This window comes from Mandrillus leucophaeus, unplaced genomic scaffold (genome assembly GCF_000951045.1).
Source record: "Mandrillus leucophaeus isolate KB7577 unplaced genomic scaffold, Mleu.le_1.0 Scaffold1443, whole genome shotgun sequence".
Taxonomy (NCBI): domain Eukaryota; kingdom Metazoa; phylum Chordata; class Mammalia; order Primates; family Cercopithecidae; genus Mandrillus; species Mandrillus leucophaeus.
The window spans coordinates 127980-148856 of NW_012101414.1; the positions used below are offsets into that span (position 1 = coordinate 127980).

The following is a 20877-nucleotide window of genomic DNA, read 5'->3' on the forward strand; positions in this document are numbered from 1 at the left end:
TCCCAAATTGCTGGGATTACAGGCATGAACCACTGTGCCAGGCCAAGAAGGCCGTTTTAAAACAATAAAATGAGCACCACTGGTTGGTGCCACAGGTTTGCAGAGATTTGGGTTTACATGGTACGATTCATGGGAGGCAGGGACATGCTTGCTGTGTGTTCAGAGGTAACCCTGAGCACTTGAGAAACTCTCTTTGCTGCCTTCCACCTAATGGCTCATGAAAAAGGGCCCAGCAGATCTGTTTCTCAGAGAGTGGCCAGAGCAGAGTAGTTTAATTATATATAGTCTTTCATTTTTAATTAAAGTGTTCTTATAATCCCTAATATGTAATATTTAAGCAATATGAGTGTGAAAATAATACAGAAACAGCCTGCAGAGTCACACGACTTACCAAATTCATGCTAGTATGAGTGCACATTTTCCCTTCTTTAGATCACCTTCTGCTCAGTTTACCCAAAGCAGTTTCCAAAGTTGATGACCATTTTGGAAGACTGGCTAATAACATTTTACTGGCTTGGGCTTTGAGGAAATTATTTTCAAGAGAAATTACAACTCATAGTAAATGAGTTGTAGTAAACGACTCATGTAAATGATGAATCATAGTAAACAAACACTAAACAAAAAGTTGGTTTTTTTAAGTTTATTTCATGGTATCTAAAAATGGCTGAGATTTCAGGAAAGTCTAATCACATTTGACTATGAGCGTTGGGTTGCTTTTCCTTCCTCTGAGGCCAAGAGTTGCTTATGTCCAAGACTGTGAAGAACTTTTTTTGACCTGCTGGATATGATCTTGTGACTGGGTCAAGGGAAATGAACTCTAGAAAACATATAATTGGTTAGAATTTTTAAACTTTTGATTTTGATTTTGGAGACTAAAAAAAATAACTCATAATACATTTTCCCCAAGTTTTGTGTAGTACTAGTTCTTCCAGCTTTGCCATAATATGGAATTGCAGCAATATTAGTTAAAAATAATGCCATTCTCCAGTCTGCTAATTATTTTACTATGTTTAAATAGGATCATAGTTAAATCATACTTCATCCAAATTCTATAAGCACTTCTTTTTTGTTGTTGTTGTAACCTTTAGGGGAATGAAAATATTTTAAAATTATAACATCAAGAGCTAAGGGGATGTAAGAAAGAGCACAAGGAAGCATAAACAGGACAGAGATGTTCTAGTAAAGTCTCATTACATTAACAAGGAAACTTGGCTAGGGAGACTCTCGGGAGGCGGGTGACTGTGTTCATGATAAAAGTGAGGGGATACGCATTCTCATTTTCAGCCCAATAGTCTGTATCACTCATTTTCTATGTAATTTTATCCAAGCCTTGGTTCTTTCATGAGGCGTTGGGCTATGTGATTTCTAAAGTCAATTAGCTCATATTAAGCAATTCTCTAACTAGTCTACTTCCCAGTAGACACCAACTGATCCCAGATGACTAGAGTGTCCTCAGGAAGGAGCCCATTTATTTAAACTTTTTTTTTTTTTTTTGAGGCTGAGTCTCACTCTGTCACCCAGACTGCAGTGCAGTGGTGGGATCTCAGCTCACTGCAACCTCCACCTCCTGGGTTCAAGCAATTTTTCTGCCTCAGCCTCCCAAGTAGGTGGGACTACAGGCATGTGCCACTGTGCCCGGCTAATTTTTTACATTTTTAGTAGAGACGGGGTTTCACTGTCAAACTCATTTTTTTATTATAAAAGTGGCCTTCCATGTGCACCTTATGAACAATAATTGATTCTTCTTTTTGTCACTTTTTGAGTCTGGATTATTGTAGCCTGGACCTGGGACAGAGCAGGTATCATGCGACATGTCAGCATACTCACCCCAGGGTTGTTGGAGTACAGCTGTTTCCACCAAAAGACAGAACTGTATGCAGCTAATAAGAGCTCCAGCACAGTGAAGATGAGCATCACCACTAGGACACCCTGCAAATCAGGACATGAATGGCTGGTACCCAACACAAGCTAGCCGTTATGCCTCACTAAGAGGAGACGGGGCGATAAGGCTACAGCAATGCAGAGAAAAGGGGACAGGGAAAATTGCTTAATCCTCTTTTCTGCTTTCCCTTTCAGATTTCTGAATAGATGAAGGGAAATAAGCAGCAACTGCATCATCTCAGAACTTTGGTATCCTACCTAATGACAGATGAGAGTAATCTGCCACTTACCTCTGGTTGCTTTTATTATTTTCTTTTTGACTATGGTGCTTTTTATTGTCATGATGATATTTCTAGGTGTGTATTTGATTCTGTGTATCCTGCAGTGGTCTCAGTGCATTTCTTCAATCTGAAATCTCATGGTTTTATTAAATTCTAAAAGATTTCTAGTTATTTGCTTTTGCATATGATCTCTCTTTTATAATCTCTTACTGGGACTCATATCAGATATGTATTGAACCTCTCCACTTCCCTGCATCCACATGCCTTTTAGGCTTTCATCCGTCTTTTCCAAACACACATAATGTGTTGTGTTCTGTGTGATTTCATCAAATCTAAATTCCACTTCACTCTTTGTTTCCTTGAATATATTGAACCTGCTGTTTAACTGATCTGCTAAGTTTTTAATTTCAAAGACAATTTTCATTTCCAATTATGTGATTCCATTTTTTTCTCAAATGCACATATCTTTTTTTCCCTTTACTGTCCTTTTTTTTTTCCATTTTGGTTTCTATTACTTTTTTTTTTTTTTAAGACAGGGTCTCATTCTGTCACCCAGTCTAGAGTGCAATGGTGCGATCTTGGCTCACTGCAACCTGTGCCTCCCCAGTTCAAGCGATTCCCCTGCCTCAGCCTCCCAAGTAGCTGGGATTACAGGCTTGCACCACCATCCCTGGCTAATTTTTGTATTTTTATTAGAGACGGGGTTTCACCATGTCGGCCAGGCTGGTCTCAAACTCCTGACCTCAGGTGATCTGCCCGCCTCAGCCTCCCAATGTGCTGGGATTACAGGTGTGAGCGACCGCGCCTGGTCTGGTTTCTATTACTTTTTAAACATTTTTAATGATTTAAAATGTATTTTCATAATAGCCTTTTTCAAATTATTATATTATCTACAGTTCGTGAGCTTCTGACTTTCATGTTTCCCCATTTGCTGCCGCTTCTCGTTTTTTCGTGTTGTTGTTATGTTTCTCATAATATTTTGGTTATTAGATAACTTCAGTGTGTAGATGGTGGTAGTGGTAGGGTTCTTTGATAGGGAGGCATTTTATAAGTTACGTTTATGGACATCTCCTTAGATAGTAGTTTTAGATTTGATTCTGCGAGAACCTTTGAAGTTTCACATATCTTGTAGCAGTTTTTAACTTAATCCCTTTATTTGAGGTTCCCCTATTTTACATGTAATTATGAATTCGGATGGCACACTTGCACAAAGCTTAGTGAGCTGATGGAAGGTTTTCTTGAAACTTCTTGGGATGTTGGGCAGAATTTTCTTTATATTATTTTCACAAATTGAGTAAATATTCAGTTTCAACTTTCAACATTCTTGCAGGGTACTCAAAATGAGATTTATGGTCCTGCCCAATGCCAGATCTTGTCACGGATATTAAAACTGTGTGATACTAGCCTCTAACACCAATATTCCTATCCAGACTTCCTTGTTTTTTTTTGGCCTCAGCTCTTGTTTGATGATTTGGCTTTAGGATCCTTCTTAGCTTCTGGAACCTAAGACATCTTTCTTCTTTGATTTGTTTTTCCTTCTGCCCTCCCTTCTTCTTCCAACCTTGGCTGTATATTTTTTAATTTTAAAAATTTCGTTACTTTTGTTCAGGTAATTGCTGTGTTAATTAACAGAGTCGGCCTTTGGAGTCGGCTTAGTCTGCTGTGTTGGAACTTCTCTGATATCGTAGGAAGGTCTTTTGGACTCCAGTTGTCTCAGAATGGGAGGCAGTTTGAGGTAATGAAATTCATTTTCTTTAAATTAAACCCCCAATATGCCTCTCCCACCCCCATTGCTTTACCAGATGTCCGTCCTGCACCAGGATGACACTATCTACCAGGTTTCCTCCAGACGGGTCTCTGTGCTCTTCTACTTCCTCAAGCTCCTGAACCAAAAGGGTTGCTTTTGACAATCTCTGCATCACATGAGCAGACCCACGGGAGTGCAAAAGCTTGCACACATTTTGTGAGGTTTGTGAGACAGATGGATCCAAGGGAATGAGAGATACTACCTTGGGCTCCCTGTGCTCCTACTAGGAGGATTCATAGGGGAAGAAGTCTTTCTTCTTAAAAGGCCACTGGTTTATGGTTTTAACACCATGATCCTATATTTATAGGATTGAATAAGCAAGGCTTGTCACCACGAACAGGAAGTGATCATCAAGTTTGGGAGAAAGGTGCCAACAAAATGCTGCCCAGAAAGGTTGACATTTTTTCTAGAAGTCAAATCTGTCTCCCTTCCCACCACTCTCTGTCAGCCCTGTTGGACCAAAGTACAAAATAACTATGTATTTGGACTTAAGGTTCAAGTTCTGTGCCTAACATAATGTAGCATACAGGCTTGCATTTGAAGATTAGATTAAACACCATACAGCCTCTCCTAGTCCTCAATTCACTGATGATCAGAAGACAAGCATCTTTAAGGGGTAGGGGTATCCAACCCCTGGAAAAGAATCCAAAAGAGATAATCCCAAATTCAAATATAATTCAAATGAAGACTATTTCTGCCTGTGATGAGTAGGGAGAAGCCTGTTCAACAAAGGATGTACTTTAAGAGTTAAACCCATTGAGGTTGGAATGTTGGTGATAAGAAAGACAGTGGAGGGACAGACTCCCTACTGTCCTTCTTGATTTCCTCTTTGGACTTTATATAGTACATCCCCCACACCACGCAGTCGGCAGACAGGCCTCTTCTAACCACAGATTTTTGTTTATTTCTGTTTGTCTCCAGGCATTCAGACTGACAGGACCAGAGACTGCCAGAAAAGCAGAGATTATGCAAAGGGGAGACACAGAGATTTCACATGACAGAATGTTCAATCTGAAACTACTCACTGTTAAACTGACACTGGTCAGGAGACAATCTTTGATTTCATATATCGGATAATAGTACTCCGAATAAGGCAATGAGGATAGATAATCCGTTTCTGAGCCGCAATGTTGAGAGGCAGTCCTCAGGGCTACCACGCTATCAGCAAGGAGGAAGAGGCCTGCCCCTGCAGTAACAGAACTCACTGCATTTGAGGTCAGGCTGCTCAGGTCCTGGAAGAGAAACTCTGCATTGGGTTCTCATCACAGAATCTGCACGTGACACTATTAGTCCTCTGTCCATTGTACTGCCATGGTGCTTCCTTGGGTCTGTTTCCTTCCTGTTTCCTTGTGTGGGCACAAACTGTGTTTTATTCATCTTTGTATCTCTTGTCACTATTTAGTTAAGCATGTGATATAATTAGTAAATGCTTATTGAATAAGAAAATGCATGGATATTCCTCCTTAGGGAGAGGGATTCTGGCCCTTGACTCTCTATAGCACTCAAAATAGAGTCAGTGCTGCTCAGGTCACTGCCAACATCTCCCGTGACCTCCTCAATAGCCTTAGAATCATTCTGTTGCCTTAAGGGCTTCTAGAATATGGACTTTGGCCCCTTCTGGTAAACTGAATCTATGACTTTGATTTACATAAAAGAGTAGCTTCAGAGAAAAGGTGGAGGCAAACTGGAAAAGTTGGAAAACCTATCTATAGGTCTATGGGAACATAAGACAGATTTTCAATTGACAAGCAATTGATCTTGAATTGACAATCAATATTTGTTCAATATGACAAGCATATGCCTTCAATTTTCCAAAGTGACAGGACATGAGGCAGAGGCACATGGGCTTAGACCCTGTGCTTCTCTCTCCACCCATTCACAGACAGAAATATTATCAGACTGTAGCCACTTTTCCCACAAACCTTGGAGGGAGAAAGGGAAGAAGCAGCTATAAAGCCTTTGCTTCTCTCCATAGCAATTTTCTCTCTTCCCTGCCGTACACCCACAGAGGTGATTTAGGGAAAAGCCACATCCTGACTCAAGAAGATACAGGGTCTGGCTAGGCATAGATGAGGACACATGGATGGTACGTGAGGCTGGTATATGCTCCTGATGATTGAAGCTGCAGTCTAGAACCCAGGAGTATGGAAGAGGATTTTGAAGAGTTCACAGCATTCATTAGTTGGAGTCATAGTTCTAGACTTAGAATCCGAAAACCTCTCCTCCTATCCTAGCTCTGTCACCAACCCATCTCACCGATCCATCTGCGTGCTTGAGCAGATCTTTCTTACTCTGGGCTTCAGTTATCTCTTTTATAAAATGTGGAAGATGAATCTTCTGATCTCAGAAGTGGCTTCCCAAATGCAGTGAATACACAGAAAGGGAAATCTATGCTCGGACTTGACGACAATGTGGGCTCCACATGTGGGACAAAGAACAACATGTGGGCTCCATTGCTCATACGGTAGCTTTGGGCAAAGTGACTGTCCATTGGGGCTAGTTTTCCTTCAAAGACTCAGCACATGAATCCACGTAGCTACAAAGCTGGAGTAGAAAAGGGCAGAACAACCATCCTCCCCAACATACATTGTCTTCCAATGATGCTTAAACAGAGAGGAGCATGCGCTGGAAACCTTGCACGGAGCCTGGCACATCAGTGTCTTTGCTAATGAATTGTCATGCTATGGGAGAATCCTTTCTCCTAAAATGTAGAAGAAGAGTTGGGAAATGGTGTGGTGAATGTGGTTCTCATAGGCCTGATCCACCTGTAGGTAGGTATTCCAACCTGTCCAGTTTGCTTCTGTCTTTTCTCTAAAGCTGCTCATTTAAGTAAGAAGACACAAATTGGGTTTCTACAGAGGGACCAAAGGTCATATTCTAGATGCACTTAGGGCAATATAATAATTCTAAAGTTGTTGAGGAAGCCACGGGGATGTTGGCAGTGGCATGAGTGGTATTGTCTTTGAGTTTGGTGCGCGATCAGTGCTGACATTGCAGACATCCCCCTTACCTCTACTCCATCACCCTCATTTTCTCCCACCTTACTTTAAACTGATTTTTTTTCTCGAACATCCAATTATCAAGAATAGGTCTTTGGATGGAAATAGTCTCCTCCAGCCTGGAAAAAGATGGCAACACCCTCTTCTGACAGAGGAATGAATGCCTCCCCACCTGTTATTTGACTGAATGAGGTTTATTTCAGTTGCCTAAAAAGTAGAAATTTGAGAATATATCATGGACTTCTTTCAAGTTGTTACCATGGCCACTGAGTAGGGTAAACCAGTTATCCTGGTTTGCCTGGGGAGTAAAGGGTTTCCCAGGATATAGGCTTTCTGGGCTAAAACTGAGACGGTCCTGGCAAAACCAAGACAATTGGTCACCCTGACACTGAAGGGCTAGAATTTGTGTGAAGTCCCAACTCTATGAATGGGGACATTTGGCATCAAAAAGAACCCCAGGAGGCAGGTTTTACAGAAAAAGGATCTGTAGGCTCTCTCTGGGATGGTTGGCTACTTTATTTAAGGTCAAGGTCACAAGCTGTAAAGAGTCCATGGTACATTTAAAAATTTACACTTTTTAAATAACTGAGGTAAACCTCCTCCAAGCTTGGAATATAATCCAGAAGCACCATTTTGTAGAAGAAAGAGCACTGGTCTAGAAGGCAAGAAATTTGGGCTCTACTCTTCGTTCTACCAATGGGACAGCCAGGAAAACCTGGGATTCCTAGCCTGTTCTAAGCTTTATCTCTCTGAACTGTAAGATAGGGATTTTCAACTAGAAGACTTAACTCTGACATTTCTTCATTTCCAACCAGCTGAGATTTAATGATCCTTATACTTACAAAGGGCTTAGTTGATTGTTTTCCAGAGATAATTGAGAGGGATCCAGTAATACCAAACTGCTCAGAAAAGAGAGAAATAATCAGTTCAGTTGTCTTGTAGAAATGTGCCCACCATGTCACTGTCAATCACTCAATCAAAAAGTGATGTTGGAAAACTTTTAGGGAGAGAACACTGCAGAAATCGTGTGAATCCATATTGCTAGAAAGGCCTAATTCCCACCTGACATAAGAATGTCTATATTGACTTTGAATGACATGCAGATGTACAGAGGGGTTGGGTTTGTTTTAGTGGAAATCACTAGGAACTGAGGAGGCCTGGAGAAAAGGTGTTCATGGGAAGGAGAAGAGTGTTACTAAATTACAAGGTTGAAAGACAGGAGGTTGAGATGGACCAATGACTTGAATGGATCTAGAGATTGGAACAGCCAACAGAAGCACTCAGGAAAGAGGCTCTGATGGGACAAGGTGCAGAAACACATGAACTGGAAGTTATTGGTGTATGTTGCTTGAGTCAGAATGGGAGTTGAGGAAAGTGGGAAGAGCAGGCTCAGACATGAAGTCTTTATCATAAAGCCCCAGAAATCAGTATTTAATCCCAGTGGTATTAAAGATCCAGCTGGCAGAGGAAGGGTATTCTGAGAAGCTGAAAAGTTGCTTAAGTGTGTGGCTTGGATATTGAATAGTCACAGGCAAAAAGGGTCCAGTATAAGCTAATGCTAGCTTCTCTAAGGAGACGTGGGGCCCACAACCACTGGTTATAGGAGAAGTCAAGGACAAATTGTGCTCTGGGGCAGGAGCAGGGCCTCCTTACATGACTGCACAGTTTGTGTTCACACAGGGACTGTATCCACACAGAAATGGTACCTTAGTATAGTTCATCTGCCCAGAATGTTTGCTTTTTATCCTTTGTACAAAATACTACGTGGAGAAGAAATAACCCTTTGTGGGACGTGCGAGTCTGCCCTGGCCACTCTCTGAAAAACAGATCTGCTAGACCCTTTTTCATGAGCCATTAGGTGGAAGGCAGCAAAGAGAGTTTCTCAAGTGCTAAGGGTTACCTCTGGACACACAGTAAACATGTCCCTGCCTCCCATGAATCTTACCATGCAAACCCAAATCTCTGCAAACCTGTGGCACCTCCCAGTGGTGCTAGTTTTACTGTTTAAAAATGGCCTTCTCACTCTCTACCTGAAAAGTTAATTATTCTTACAATGGAGAGAATCCAATGGCCTCATCAAAGCCCCGAAGAGGGATATGGAAAAACATCCACTTTTCTAGAGGTATGTTGTAATGCCAGGTAAGAAATGCTGTGCTGGTATTCCCATTGCATTACCACCATTCTCGCTTGCCCCCTGCTTTGCAGGAAGACAGATTAAGTCTCTCTGCTGCTCTTCTTGAATAGGGGAAATGTGATGTGGGGCAATGATAGAAGGAAAGTTGAGGCCTTGCCTTCTTTTGCCTCCTGGCCTCTTGGAGTCTGAGTCACTCCACAACTATGCACCTGGTTAGCGTTTATAAAGCATGTCCCCTCTTACAGTCCCCATTCTACTCACACACAGAGCTCCTAAAAATGGGTACCCAGACATCAGAGTGGTGGAAATTGCTGGACTGAAGTGGGAGGGGTAGGGAGCAAAAACCAAGATGACCCCCAAACTTGAAATCATCAGGCAACACAGGATCTGGACAGTCTGCAATAGAGAAGACAGGAAATCTAGACTGCACTTCAAACAGATGAAAGTGTTTATTTGAATGCACATTGTAAAGCATAAAGAGTATAAAATACGTTATAATTTGTTGTATTAAAGAGGAACAAATGTTACAAGGAGCCGATCGATATGCTGCTAGAGGAAGTCATGTATAGCTAACCTCTTCTTTTCTGATAGGATTACTAAACTAGCAAATAGGGAAGTGATCATATGCACACTTTAACTATTTTTGAAAAAGATACTTGACAGTTTTTAAATTTATTTCCTTGAAAAGTAGATTAAAAAGTTGTTCAGTGAGGTGGAAACTTTTCACAGGAGTGTTAATGAAGAGTTTTTTCAGTTGAAATTAGATAGAGCAGGTCATCTCTTCTGCTGTAATTCATCTTGTTTTGTTCATCATTGAATTTTAATAATAATTATTTCACAAGTGGAAGAACTGAAGTTTTGCCATTAGTTTGCTCTAAAGCTTATGCTTTTGCTCAAATGCACGTGCAATTGAAAGATGATGCAAACATAGGAGAAATAAAAAAAGAAGTCAACCATTCATATCATTAATAGTTATTGAATACCTGTTGTGTGCCAGGTACCAGGGAATGAGGCAAATGAAAATCACTACCATTGGAGAGCTTATATATGTATTGTGTGTCTTGTCTGTAAGGATATAGACAAGTTCCATGGAAGGCAGAATAGAGTTAAGAGCAAAGTAGTAGGACATGAGACCTGTGAAGGACTGGAGGCATGGTGCAAACGATGTAGGGATTTTTAGGCTGTTTTACCAACTTTGCTTTTCATCTTGAGCAAAAAAGGAATCCCATTGGATAATTTTGAACTAGCAGGATACATGACCTAACTTTCATTTTTAAAAGATCACCCTACCTGCTGTACTAAGCATAGATTGTGAAGAAACAGGGCAGGGAGATCCATCTAAAACTGGGAGTGAATAGGAGCTGGGTATTATAAGAGAGTATTCAAAACCATTTGGAGATTAAAGTTCTGGATATGAGGGATGATAATCTGGGACACTTAGATGTCTTATCGTTATATGAATGGGGAAAAATGGATCATGAGATTAGTCTTGATTGTCTCATCTCAAAATATTTGAAAAATTAACTCAAAGTTAAGAATATCTAATTTAATCAAACTGAGTAAAATCCGTATGGTTAAGTAGAAAATTTTTACTGTACTAAAGACAAAATAAGGAAGACGAATTTGTGGCCAGGCGCAGTGGCTCATGCCTGTAATCCCAGCACTTTGGGAGACCAAGGTGGGTGGATCACGAGGTCAGAAGTTAGAGACAAGCCTGGCCAATATGGTGAAACCCCATCTCTACTAAGAATACAAAAATTAGCCGGGTGTGGTGGCGTGCACCTATAGTCCCAGCTACTCAGGAGGCTGAGGCAGAAGAATCACTTGAACCCGGGAGGCGGAGGTTGCAGTGAACCAAGATCGTGCCACTGCACTTCAGTCTGGGCGACAGAGGGAGATTCCATCTCAAAATAAATAAATAAATATATAAATAAATAAAATAAGAAAGACTAACTTGTTCATTGTGAAGCATGCTAGTGAAAAAGATCTAGTGGTTTTAGTTTCTGGAAACTGCTGCAGAGGATATAGTCTTCCCCTAAAGCTCCATTTCATGTCCTCATTAGCCTGGAGTCAGCCAGAAAAGAGTGAAAGAGTTTCCCAGACTCACTGTAGATCTGTAGTCTAGATACATTTACAAAGTATTTTCTCAATATTCCCCTTATGATGAGGTGGACTTACCCCAAGAACGGTGGCTTCTGTTGGCAGCCCGCTCTGAAGGTAATCTTCTTTTTGGTACTTGTGTCCAGGTTTCTCTCTTTGAGGGATAGTGATGCCCTTTGGTGTAAAGCTGTCAAAAATCCCCATGGTTTGGGATTGTAATAGCATGATGCTGATGATGCTGGAAGAGGCATCAAACTCAGTTACTTCCCAAGGTTTGACTTACAGACATAAGCTTCCAGGGACCATACCTTGTAGGAACGTAAAGTATTTGCCATTATTCCAAGGCTGGTTGTCCTTCAGAAACAAAACATGGGAATCAGTGGAGCACTGGAAAGCGGGCATGCTGGGCACAGTTCATCCATTGTGGTCAAGAAGCATGTCACTGCCAGAGAACTGTACATATTTTGAGGGGTCCTACAATTGAGAAGTGAGCAAATCACATAGAAGTTGCTTTGTAGCCCTAAATATGTCCATCTCACTCTCCCTCCAATGACCTCTGCTTCCAGCTTCCCTTCCTTATCTCCTGTGTCTCTGCTTCACCTGTGCTACCTTTCCACACCACATCTTCCAGGATTATACTTTTGTGCTACACCTGCACTGATCAGTCTTCTACTCTAGTCTTCATTTTATCTTCATAAAAATATTGGGGATGAATGCTGTTCCACTTTCCTTTCCTATAGCGAGATGGCGTATCCCATCCAGAATCTTATTGGTTTAGTAATTAGTAATGTAAACATTTACTTAACTCCTGCAGAATTCCTAGCATTAGACCATTGCAACCCTAATCCTTATAACAACCCTGTCACTTACATGTTATTAAATCAATTTTATACGTTAGAAACCTGGGGCTAATAAGCTCAAGTGACTTTCATTGAATGAAATAGTCACATAAAGCACTTATCTCAGTACATAGAATGTGTTCAATATACAGTAGCTAATATTAACAGCCTGCATTTACGTGACTGGATTGAGGCTTATCTGGCTCAGAGGCGTGTGGTATTTTTTCTCTATGCCATGTTAATTCTTCTCCTCTTCCTTCCTAACGTTTCCAGTTGCCTTGTAGGTTCCAGGAGCAAGTTGTCTGCCACCACCAACTCAGCAGCATTGCTGGGCCTCTGTGGTGTCAGTAACAAGGCTCAGCTCCTGAAATGTTGCCCAGATTTGTTTTCAGCTCAGCATTCTCCCTACTGAAGGCCAGAGTTTAGTTAAAGGCTTGTGATCCTTGAAAGATGCTACAGCTCTGCTGCCTGACATTTTGCCTCAACGTGTTGGTGCTTTAGGAATGGTTCTGGGCTCTCTTGGGTGGAGTGAATAACAGATAAAGATTGGAAATGGCACCTAGAATCTCTTCCTAGTGAGGGAGATGGAAAAGTGCACTGGGATGGGAGTCCAGTGCCTAGGCATCTACTTGCACATCAGAACCTATGTCTTGAAGTCCAGTCCTATGTTCAGATCCTACATCCACCAATTACTGCTAAACTCACCCTGGGCAAGGTATTTTCACCACTTCATAGGTTTGTGATACAGGTTAGATAAGATGACACATATAATGGGCTCAACATAGAGTGAGGCATGTGATAAACTCGCAAAATGTATCAGTTTTATCTAATACTCATTGGAAGCCCAGTTCTGATATTGATGAGCTGGCCATACACAGGATACTTCCCCTCATTCATCCCCAGTTTCCTTATCTGTAAAATAGGGATAATGATACCATCCTGAAGGACTCTTCTGAGGATGTGAATGACATACATGAGTGCCTTTTGTTGTAACTCTCTGAGTTTTATTAGGTGTTCCATAATAGTCAATCCATGTTTGGACCCCCGTTTTATTTCTACTCCTAGATCTGCGCCTTAGTCTAGTTTCTCATGTTCTCTGGGAATCAAGTACTTTATCTGAAGAAATATTAAACCTAAAGTTCTCTTTGTTTAAGGAGATAATTTTCATTTCTTGGAATTTTGAAATCTGGGTAGAAGTATGGGTAAGGTTACATGTCCTATGAGGGGAATAATGTTGAAGCTGAATCCCTGCAGTGGAGCCAGGGTGAGCCTTCCAGCACATCTTTAAAACCAGAGAAGGAGAAAAAGTCTCAGGCTTAGAGAAATTCTAGGTTTCAGAATCAAACAGTAGTTCATGATAAAATGATAATCATTGCCAACATTGATTGGGCACGCACTATGAATGTAGCATTCTATTAAGAGCTTTGTGACAGTCTCATTTAATCTGCACTCTCAGAGATGGGCGCTGAACTCTGAAGATAAGAAAAATGAGGCTTGGAGGGTGAAGTAGCTTGCACAAGATTGCTTATCTAGCAGGTCGTGGAGGCAAGATTTGGGCACAGGCCGTCTAATACCAGAGCTCTTCTATATCCCTGTAGGTTTGTGTTTGCCCGGCTAGCTACACCTGATTCTCATCCTCTCTATTCTTCCTCCCCTATTGTTGAAGCATTGGCTGCCACTTACCAGTTCCATACCCTCCCCCAGGGACATTGCTAATCTTGGGGAATATAGGTTGAAGATTTCTATTTCCCAAATTGTTTTCATGTTGTAGAAACTTGGCTTCTACCTTGCTCCGTGTGGCACAATAGCCAAAATATACCAACTAGACTCCTTCCTACTAGTCTTCGTAACCAGCCTGCTGAGTTCTGGATTCCTTTCTTTATTTTTTGAATCTCATACCCAAGGACACAGAAAATGCTTGATTCTCAGCCTGAAGCTAGGACTCGAAAGTTTAATTGATAATTTCAGACTATAGCCTGAAATCATGATACCATGAACATTTATTTTCCTTTGTTATTTCTTAACTGTTTGTTTTGTTTGAACGAGTGCATAAAGTACCACCATTACAAGGGAATACAGTTTGAAGAAGAAAACAAATTAGCTCCTTAACTTTCAACTGTCACCCGATCACTCTTGTTTCCTACGCACATATTCTTTACATTCTCTCTTCCCCTCTGCCACTTTCTCTCTCTCCTCTTTATATATGTTCACAGACATTCACAACTCTACGGAAATAGTCATTCTATCCGTGCCATTTTATAACTGTTCTTTTTGCACTCACCATTATTCTGTAGACATCTTTGACCAATGAATAGAAATAATAAAAATCCTAAATTTAAAAGCAAACGATAGATTCTGATACATGCCACAACATGGATGAACCTTAAAGACAATATGGCAAGTGAAATAATCCAGTCACAAAAGGACAAATATTGTATGATTCTACTTACGGGAGGTCCCTAGAAGAGTCAAATTCAAAGAAAGTAAAATGGTGGTTGCTGGGGGCTGGGGGGAGAGGGGAATGGAAAGCTATCGTTTAATGGGCATGGAGTTCCAGTTTGGGCACACAAGGAAGTTCTGGAGTTGGGTGGTGGTGACGGTTGCACAACGGTGTGAATATACTTAATGCCACTGAACTGTAAACCTAAAAATGGTTAAGGCTGGGTGCAGTGACTCATGCCTGTAATAAGCACTTTGGGAGGCCGAGGTGGGCAGATCATCTGAGGTCAGGAGTTCAAGACCAGCGTGGCAAACATGGTGAGACCCCGTCTCTACTAAAAAAATACAAAAATTAGCCAGGCATGATGGTGAGTGCCTGTAATCCCAGCTACTCAGGAGGCTGAGATGGGAGAATCGTTTGAACCTGGGAGACGGTAGTTGCAGTGAGCCAAGATCACGCCACTGCACTCTAGCCTGGGTGGCTGAGCAAGACCGTGTCTCAAAACAACAACAACAACAACAACAACAACAAAACATGGTTAAAAGGCTACAATTATTTTAAGGATATTTTACTACAACAAAAAAGTCAAATGGTATATTTAAATAAATGGAGGTCTTCAGATTCATTTAATCAGTCACACGTTCATGATCATTTAGGCGGTTTCTATTTTTTCTTTTTGGCACTATGAACAATGCAATAATGAGCATCTTTGCACTTTTGTGATGCCTCCTGCATTTAATTATCTCAGAGTGAATTTATTACATTTAAAGCTATGATACTTAAATTTTGACACACGTTGCTACTTTTAGGAGGAATTCTATATAACCAAGATTCTTTATGTTTCACAAAAGTCTCCAGACTGATACTATCATCTCCAAACACCACAGTCCTTCCACATTCGCCTTGTGGAGATAGACTAGAAGGACCCACACCTTTCAAGATGGCTCTAAAATCCTTGCTTTGAAGATAAATCATAACATGGAGGTCAACAGCTGTGCCCAGCAATTTTCTGTATTACAGAATTAGAGTAGGACAATGGGGTTCTAATGCAAGATTCAGTCTAAGTGCACAGCATTTGTTGAGAGTAGATTCTGTGTAAGACTGAGTGACACATCAGGAGAATGCAGAGCATTGCGGAAGATCACCTCAAATCTTGAGAGAAACCTGAGAATGGTTTTACCCAATTTTCTTATTTGGCAAGTGAGTAAACTGAGACCCAAAAAGGGGACCGAGCTGACGTTCCATCTCACACAGATGGTCAGAATCAGAGACAGAATGATAATCCAATTCCCTGGCTGTCTTTCCAAAAGCACACAATCTTCCCCAAAAGTCATGATCTAAACCAAGGTGCCTACCTATTCTCGCAGCCTGGTCCTGTGTGCTGTGGCTGGTGCGTCAGCTCCCCTCTGGGGAGCGCTCAGCTGGAACCTCCCACTGGCTGTTCCTGCCAGAATGATCTTGGTGGTCTGCTCTCCAGCCTCTGAGACTTCCTGTCCCTTTCTCAGAGCAGTATTTATGATTACACAGGATGTGAATTTTGCTTATTTACAGACAGTGGATACGTAAAAAGTGCCTCTGCTTCCTCTTTCTAAATTCTGAGGTCTGGAAAAATGACACAAGATAGAAGTGACACATGAGTAAAAGACCTTTGTGAAGACTAGTGATTTGTACGGTCCCAGTTAAAATTCATTTTCCCTACTCCTACATAGACTTATGTAAGTCATGTAGTTTCGCTTAGCCTGAGTTTTCTTGTCTATTAAATGGCGGATGGATAATAATAATTGCAATCTGTGGCTGTCGGGAGAATTCAAGAAAAAAGATACCAAGAGTTTACAAAAAGTAGACCCTCTCAATAAATATTGATAATAGTAATGTTAATTTTGAATTTTGGAGAATCTATTTTCTCACTTTCCAGGCTCTTGGTAAGCTGAAAGCAACCTGTGGAAAATTCCATGTCTCCTCGTTACTTCTTTTGGGTGTCTGCATTCTCCATCTTTGGCCTCATGCTCAGGGAAGTCCAGGCACATCTTGGGAAAGATGCCAGTGGATTGGAGTCAGAGGCAGAGCCATCAAGCTCCACACAAGCTCATATTTGGGGAAGTATTTGTTGTTGAGGGGACACTGTTGCCACTTTCACATCCCTTTTAAGGCTTCTTGTAGACTAGCCATTGTTCAGAAGGAGAGGGTTTAAGATGCCTCTGGGACGTGCAGCAGCTGGTGGCACAACATGCTCCATACACAATCTCCATTTCCTAAAGGGTGGCAAGGCTGTGTCCTAAGAGAGAAGTAAACCTAAGCCTGGGAGGTTTAAATAACTCATAAAGTACTTGGAGGGTATTTTAGTCCAGTTCTTCTCTTCCGCAAATGAGGTGATATTGCTGAAGGAATTTGCCCCCAGTCACATGTCTAGTCTGTGGAACAGGCAGGAATCTAATTCACATCTCCTGGCACTGAGGTCTGGGCTTGCTTCATAGCAAGAGTCTGCCATTTGGTCAACAACTTTTTATTTTTAGTTATTTATTTATTTTGAGATGGAGTTTTGTTCTTGTTGCTCAGGCTAGAGTGCAATGGTGCAATCTCAGCTCATTGTAACCTCCACCTCCCAGGTTCAAGCAGTTCTCCTGCCTCAGCCTCCCCAGTAGCTGGGACTACAGGTGCCCACCACCACGCCCAGCTAATTTTTGTATTTTTACTAGAGACAGGATTTCATCATGTTTGTCAGGTTGGTCTCGAACTCCTGACCTCAGGCGATCCACACACCTCAGCCTCCCAAAGTGCTGGGATTACAGGCATGAGCCACTGTGCCCAGCTTAGTCAACATCTTAATACCCACAACCAGCATTGTCTTTGCTTAAGAAAACTTCCATGATCCAGACCTTCCTCTGGGTCTATGACCTGCTTTGACCAAATTGTCAAAGAATCTTGGTCATTTGGGCTTCTCTCACACTTCTTCTGAGACCCTGAGAAGCAATTCGTGAGAAAATCAGTTAAATATCCAGTTTGTTTTTTCATAAATAAAATTTGAAAAAAGGTTTTTCAGAGTTGTTTTGTGGATTAAGTCAAATAACATAAAAGTCCCCACGATTGAGCCTGACATATATGAACCATGAAGAAAAATCTGGTATTTCGGCTGGGCGCAGTGGCTCACGCCTGTAATTCCAGCACTTTGGGAGGCTGAGGAGGGCAGGTCACAAAGTTAGGAGATCGAGACCATCCTGGCTAACACGGTGAAACCCGGTCTCTACTAAAAATACAAAAAGTCAGCTGGGTGTGGTGGCAGGTGCCTGTAATCTCAGCTACTTGGGAGGCTGAGGCAGGAGAATGGCATGAACCTGGGAAGTGGAGCTTGCAGTGAGCCGAGGTCGTACCACTGCACTCCAGCCTGGGCAACAGAGCGACACTCCGTCTCAAGAAAAAAAAAAAAGAAAAGAAAAATCTGGTATTTCTTGTCCAACACCTTCTCCCATCCCCTTTAGAGAAAAGTGTATTTTAACTCTAGATTGATCTCTGATCTCTAAGTATAATCTATGTTTACTCTAAATTCATGCTCCTGTCCATTAATGGGAATCTCCTCAGCCCTTTGCAAACAGTCCTAGTGCTCTAGACAGCCAAGTGACTCACAGTCCTAGTGCTTCCTTCAAGGATACGATCTCCCCGCCATCCCCACCCCAAGCAGACCATGAAGCTAGTAAAATGGAAATGAGTCTTATGTGTCGGAAGACTGTGCCAGCCTTGGACAGACTAACTGTATTTTCTTTTTCTCTAGCAATGGAGATGATGGGCTGGGACTAGGGTACAGGGTCTGGTTATCCAGAGAGAGATTCCTTGGAGCAGCGTTCACAGACTCCCTTGATGTTTGACTTGGTTATTGGCTCCACTCACGGAATTTTCTCCCTGTTTCTTAGAATCTTGTATCATGCCGGTGGAATGAAAGTGAAAGGATTTTTCCCCCAACTTCAGCATTTTACAGGTGGGGAAACTAAAGGCCAGAGGTTTCTTAGGGAGTTAGTAGTAAGTGGGCTGGTGGCTGATTCATGCAGTTTCTGTCTCTATACTATTTTAGTGTTTTCTTTATGCCTTTGCGGTTCTTTAATACACAGGTAATGACTCTTTCTAGCAAGTACTCTCTGCTAAAATAACAGAAGGTTTCTATCTTTTGGCTGATAACCTGAATTACAGAGAGGTTAAGTAACTTACCCTGTCACACACCCTAGAAATTAGTGAAGTCTAGATTTCAATCCAGGTAATCTTAATTCAGGGACTGTGCTCTTAACTGCTATATTATTACTTCCAGGAACTTGCTTTACTGGTCATCTGGACTTGAACAGTAAACCCCCAAAGCTGGTGTGAGACCCTACCTTCCAAGTGAAATACAAACAAATGGTTATTTCCTGGTGCTTCTGATATCAGAGTAAAACAGAATTGCTGGGACTCACCATTCAGTGATGATGAATAGGGCACAAGAATGCAATTACCTCAGATGGGGATGAAGCTGAGCATCTCTAGCTTTGTATAACTGGAGGCTACACATGCCAATGGGCGTGATGGGATGACTAAGCAGGGGGGAGTCTCTTTCTACACCATCGTCAGCAGCTCTGCCAGGTTTCTGCCTCTCTTGGTCTCTGCCTCTGCTGATCTCGCCATGCACACAGCAGGCCTTGTGTGGTGCTTCACAGAAAATCTCCTTACTGAAGAGGTGTAGGGCACAACATTCCTTTAAAAAATTCCACATGAAAAATATTCCTCACTTTTCATTCAAATACCATAGTTTGAGTGCTTCTTCTGTGCCAGGCCATGTTCTAGGTGCTTGGATTGCATCCATCAACAGAACAGACAAAACCACCTTCCTCTGTGGGATTTTGCTTTCTCCTAGAATGTTAAAATAGAACAGTGAGGAAGCATACTACATAGTCCTAGTAATAAGCCTAGCAACAAGGTGAATAGACCAATGAAACAGAACCGATGTTAAGAGTAGCATTTTATTTTATTTTATTTTATTTATTTATTTATTTATTTATTTATTTATTTGAGACAGAGTCTCTCTCTGTCGCCCAGGCTGGAGTGCAGTGGCGCGATCTCGGCTCACTGCAAGCTCCACCTCCCGGGTTCACGCCATTCTCCTGCCTCAGCCTCCTGCGTAGCTGGGACTACAGGCACCCGCCACCACAGCTGGCTAATTTTTTGTATTTTTAGTGGAGACGGAGTTTCACCGTGTTAGCCAGGTTGGTCTCAATCTCCTGACCTTGTGATCCTCCTGCCTCGGCCTCCCAAAGTGCTGGATTACAGGCATAAGCCACCACGCCCAGCCAAGAATAGCATTTTAAATGGCTCTCATGAATAAGCTTTAACATATTGAAACGAGGGGAGTTTTCCCTTATCCCCCTTGCAGGGCACGTGATGGGGGTGTGACTCACTTATTTGGTGCCCAGCAGCTCAGACCCCTAAGGGAAGCATGCAGGCGGGCAGGTCGTGGGGAGCGTGGGCTCCGACTCCATGGCAGCATCTAGGGTTGAGTGTTTACAGCTCCCAAAACCCCAACGGGTATGTGTTAACAATGTGCTCTTTCAGCTTAGCCGTCCGCAGGCACCTTGTTTTAATCAGCTTAATTAGACCCTCTGTCTTATTGCAAGGACAGAGGGCTTTCTGTGTCCCTAGGTTCTTGCCCTAGTGTACCAGAAAAATCATATCATATGTGGGCTTGGAGAGTGAGTGCAAGGTTTTATTGAGTAGTGATAGTAGTTATCAACAGATGGATAGGGAGCCAGAAGGGGGATGGAGTGGGAAGGTGTTATTCCCCTGGAGTAGGGCCACTCAGCAGCCTGGCTCTCCTCCAACCATCCTCAGCTGAATTTCCTTTGGCATCTGCTTTGTTCTGCCACCGATAGTCTGCCAGCATCTGTTGGTGTGTTCTTCTGCCAGTGTGTTCCTCTCGACGTCCAGCCACTTGTGTGTTTATACCCACTGAGATATCAGGGTTTTTATAGGCACAGGAGGAGGGGCATGGCTAGCTTGGAAATGCAACATTTGGACATGAAAACAGGAGTGCCTGACCTCACCTAGGTTCGTGGGCACAGGCCAAGGGTGGACCCTCACCAGGGACCCCGCCCTTCTCAACTCAGCGCTTCCCCACCCCTCTCCCATATCAATATGTTGATGGATTTATTTAAAAATTTGTTCTCTAGCCTAGTGTGAGAATCCTGAAACCATTCTGAATATCAATCTGAAGATACAAATGATAGACAGTTAATGCTTGTAAGGCCCATAGCTATGGAGGCATGGTTGACCCTAATCATGAATTTTGCACATTCATTCTCGAAAGCCCACCTGAAAATGGTGACAGTGGCACATGAGAGAAAAAAGGAGGAAAAGAACATAAAAAGGGCAAAGACAAAGAAC

General features: G+C 42.1%; 1 protein-coding gene across 3 annotated transcripts in view; it reads right to left on the reverse strand.

The window, feature by feature from the left end:
* Positions 1-606: 606 nt before the first annotated feature.
* MS4A7 (membrane-spanning 4-domains, subfamily A, member 7) overlaps positions 607-20877 on the reverse strand; it is a 36816-nt gene continuing 16545 nt past the window's right edge. The window contains exons 1-7 of one of the 3 annotated variants that reach the window (XM_011974339.1): positions 15837-16020; positions 11281-11440; positions 9364-9498; positions 7811-7867; positions 4995-5201; positions 1828-1929; positions 613-817 (exon numbers count right to left, since the gene is read on the reverse strand). In XM_011974339.1, the coding sequence (XP_011829729.1) occupies positions 743-817; positions 1828-1929; positions 4995-5201; positions 7811-7867; positions 9364-9498; positions 11281-11427 (723 nt within the window). In that variant the 5' untranslated portion in view covers positions 11428-11440; positions 15837-16020 and the 3' untranslated portion in view covers positions 613-742. Of the gene's footprint in view, positions 818-1827; positions 1930-4994; positions 5202-7810; positions 7868-9363; positions 9499-11280; positions 11441-15836; positions 16021-20877 lie in introns of those variants that run through there. The other 2 variants (XM_011974340.1, XM_011974341.1) reach the window with 2 other exon arrangements.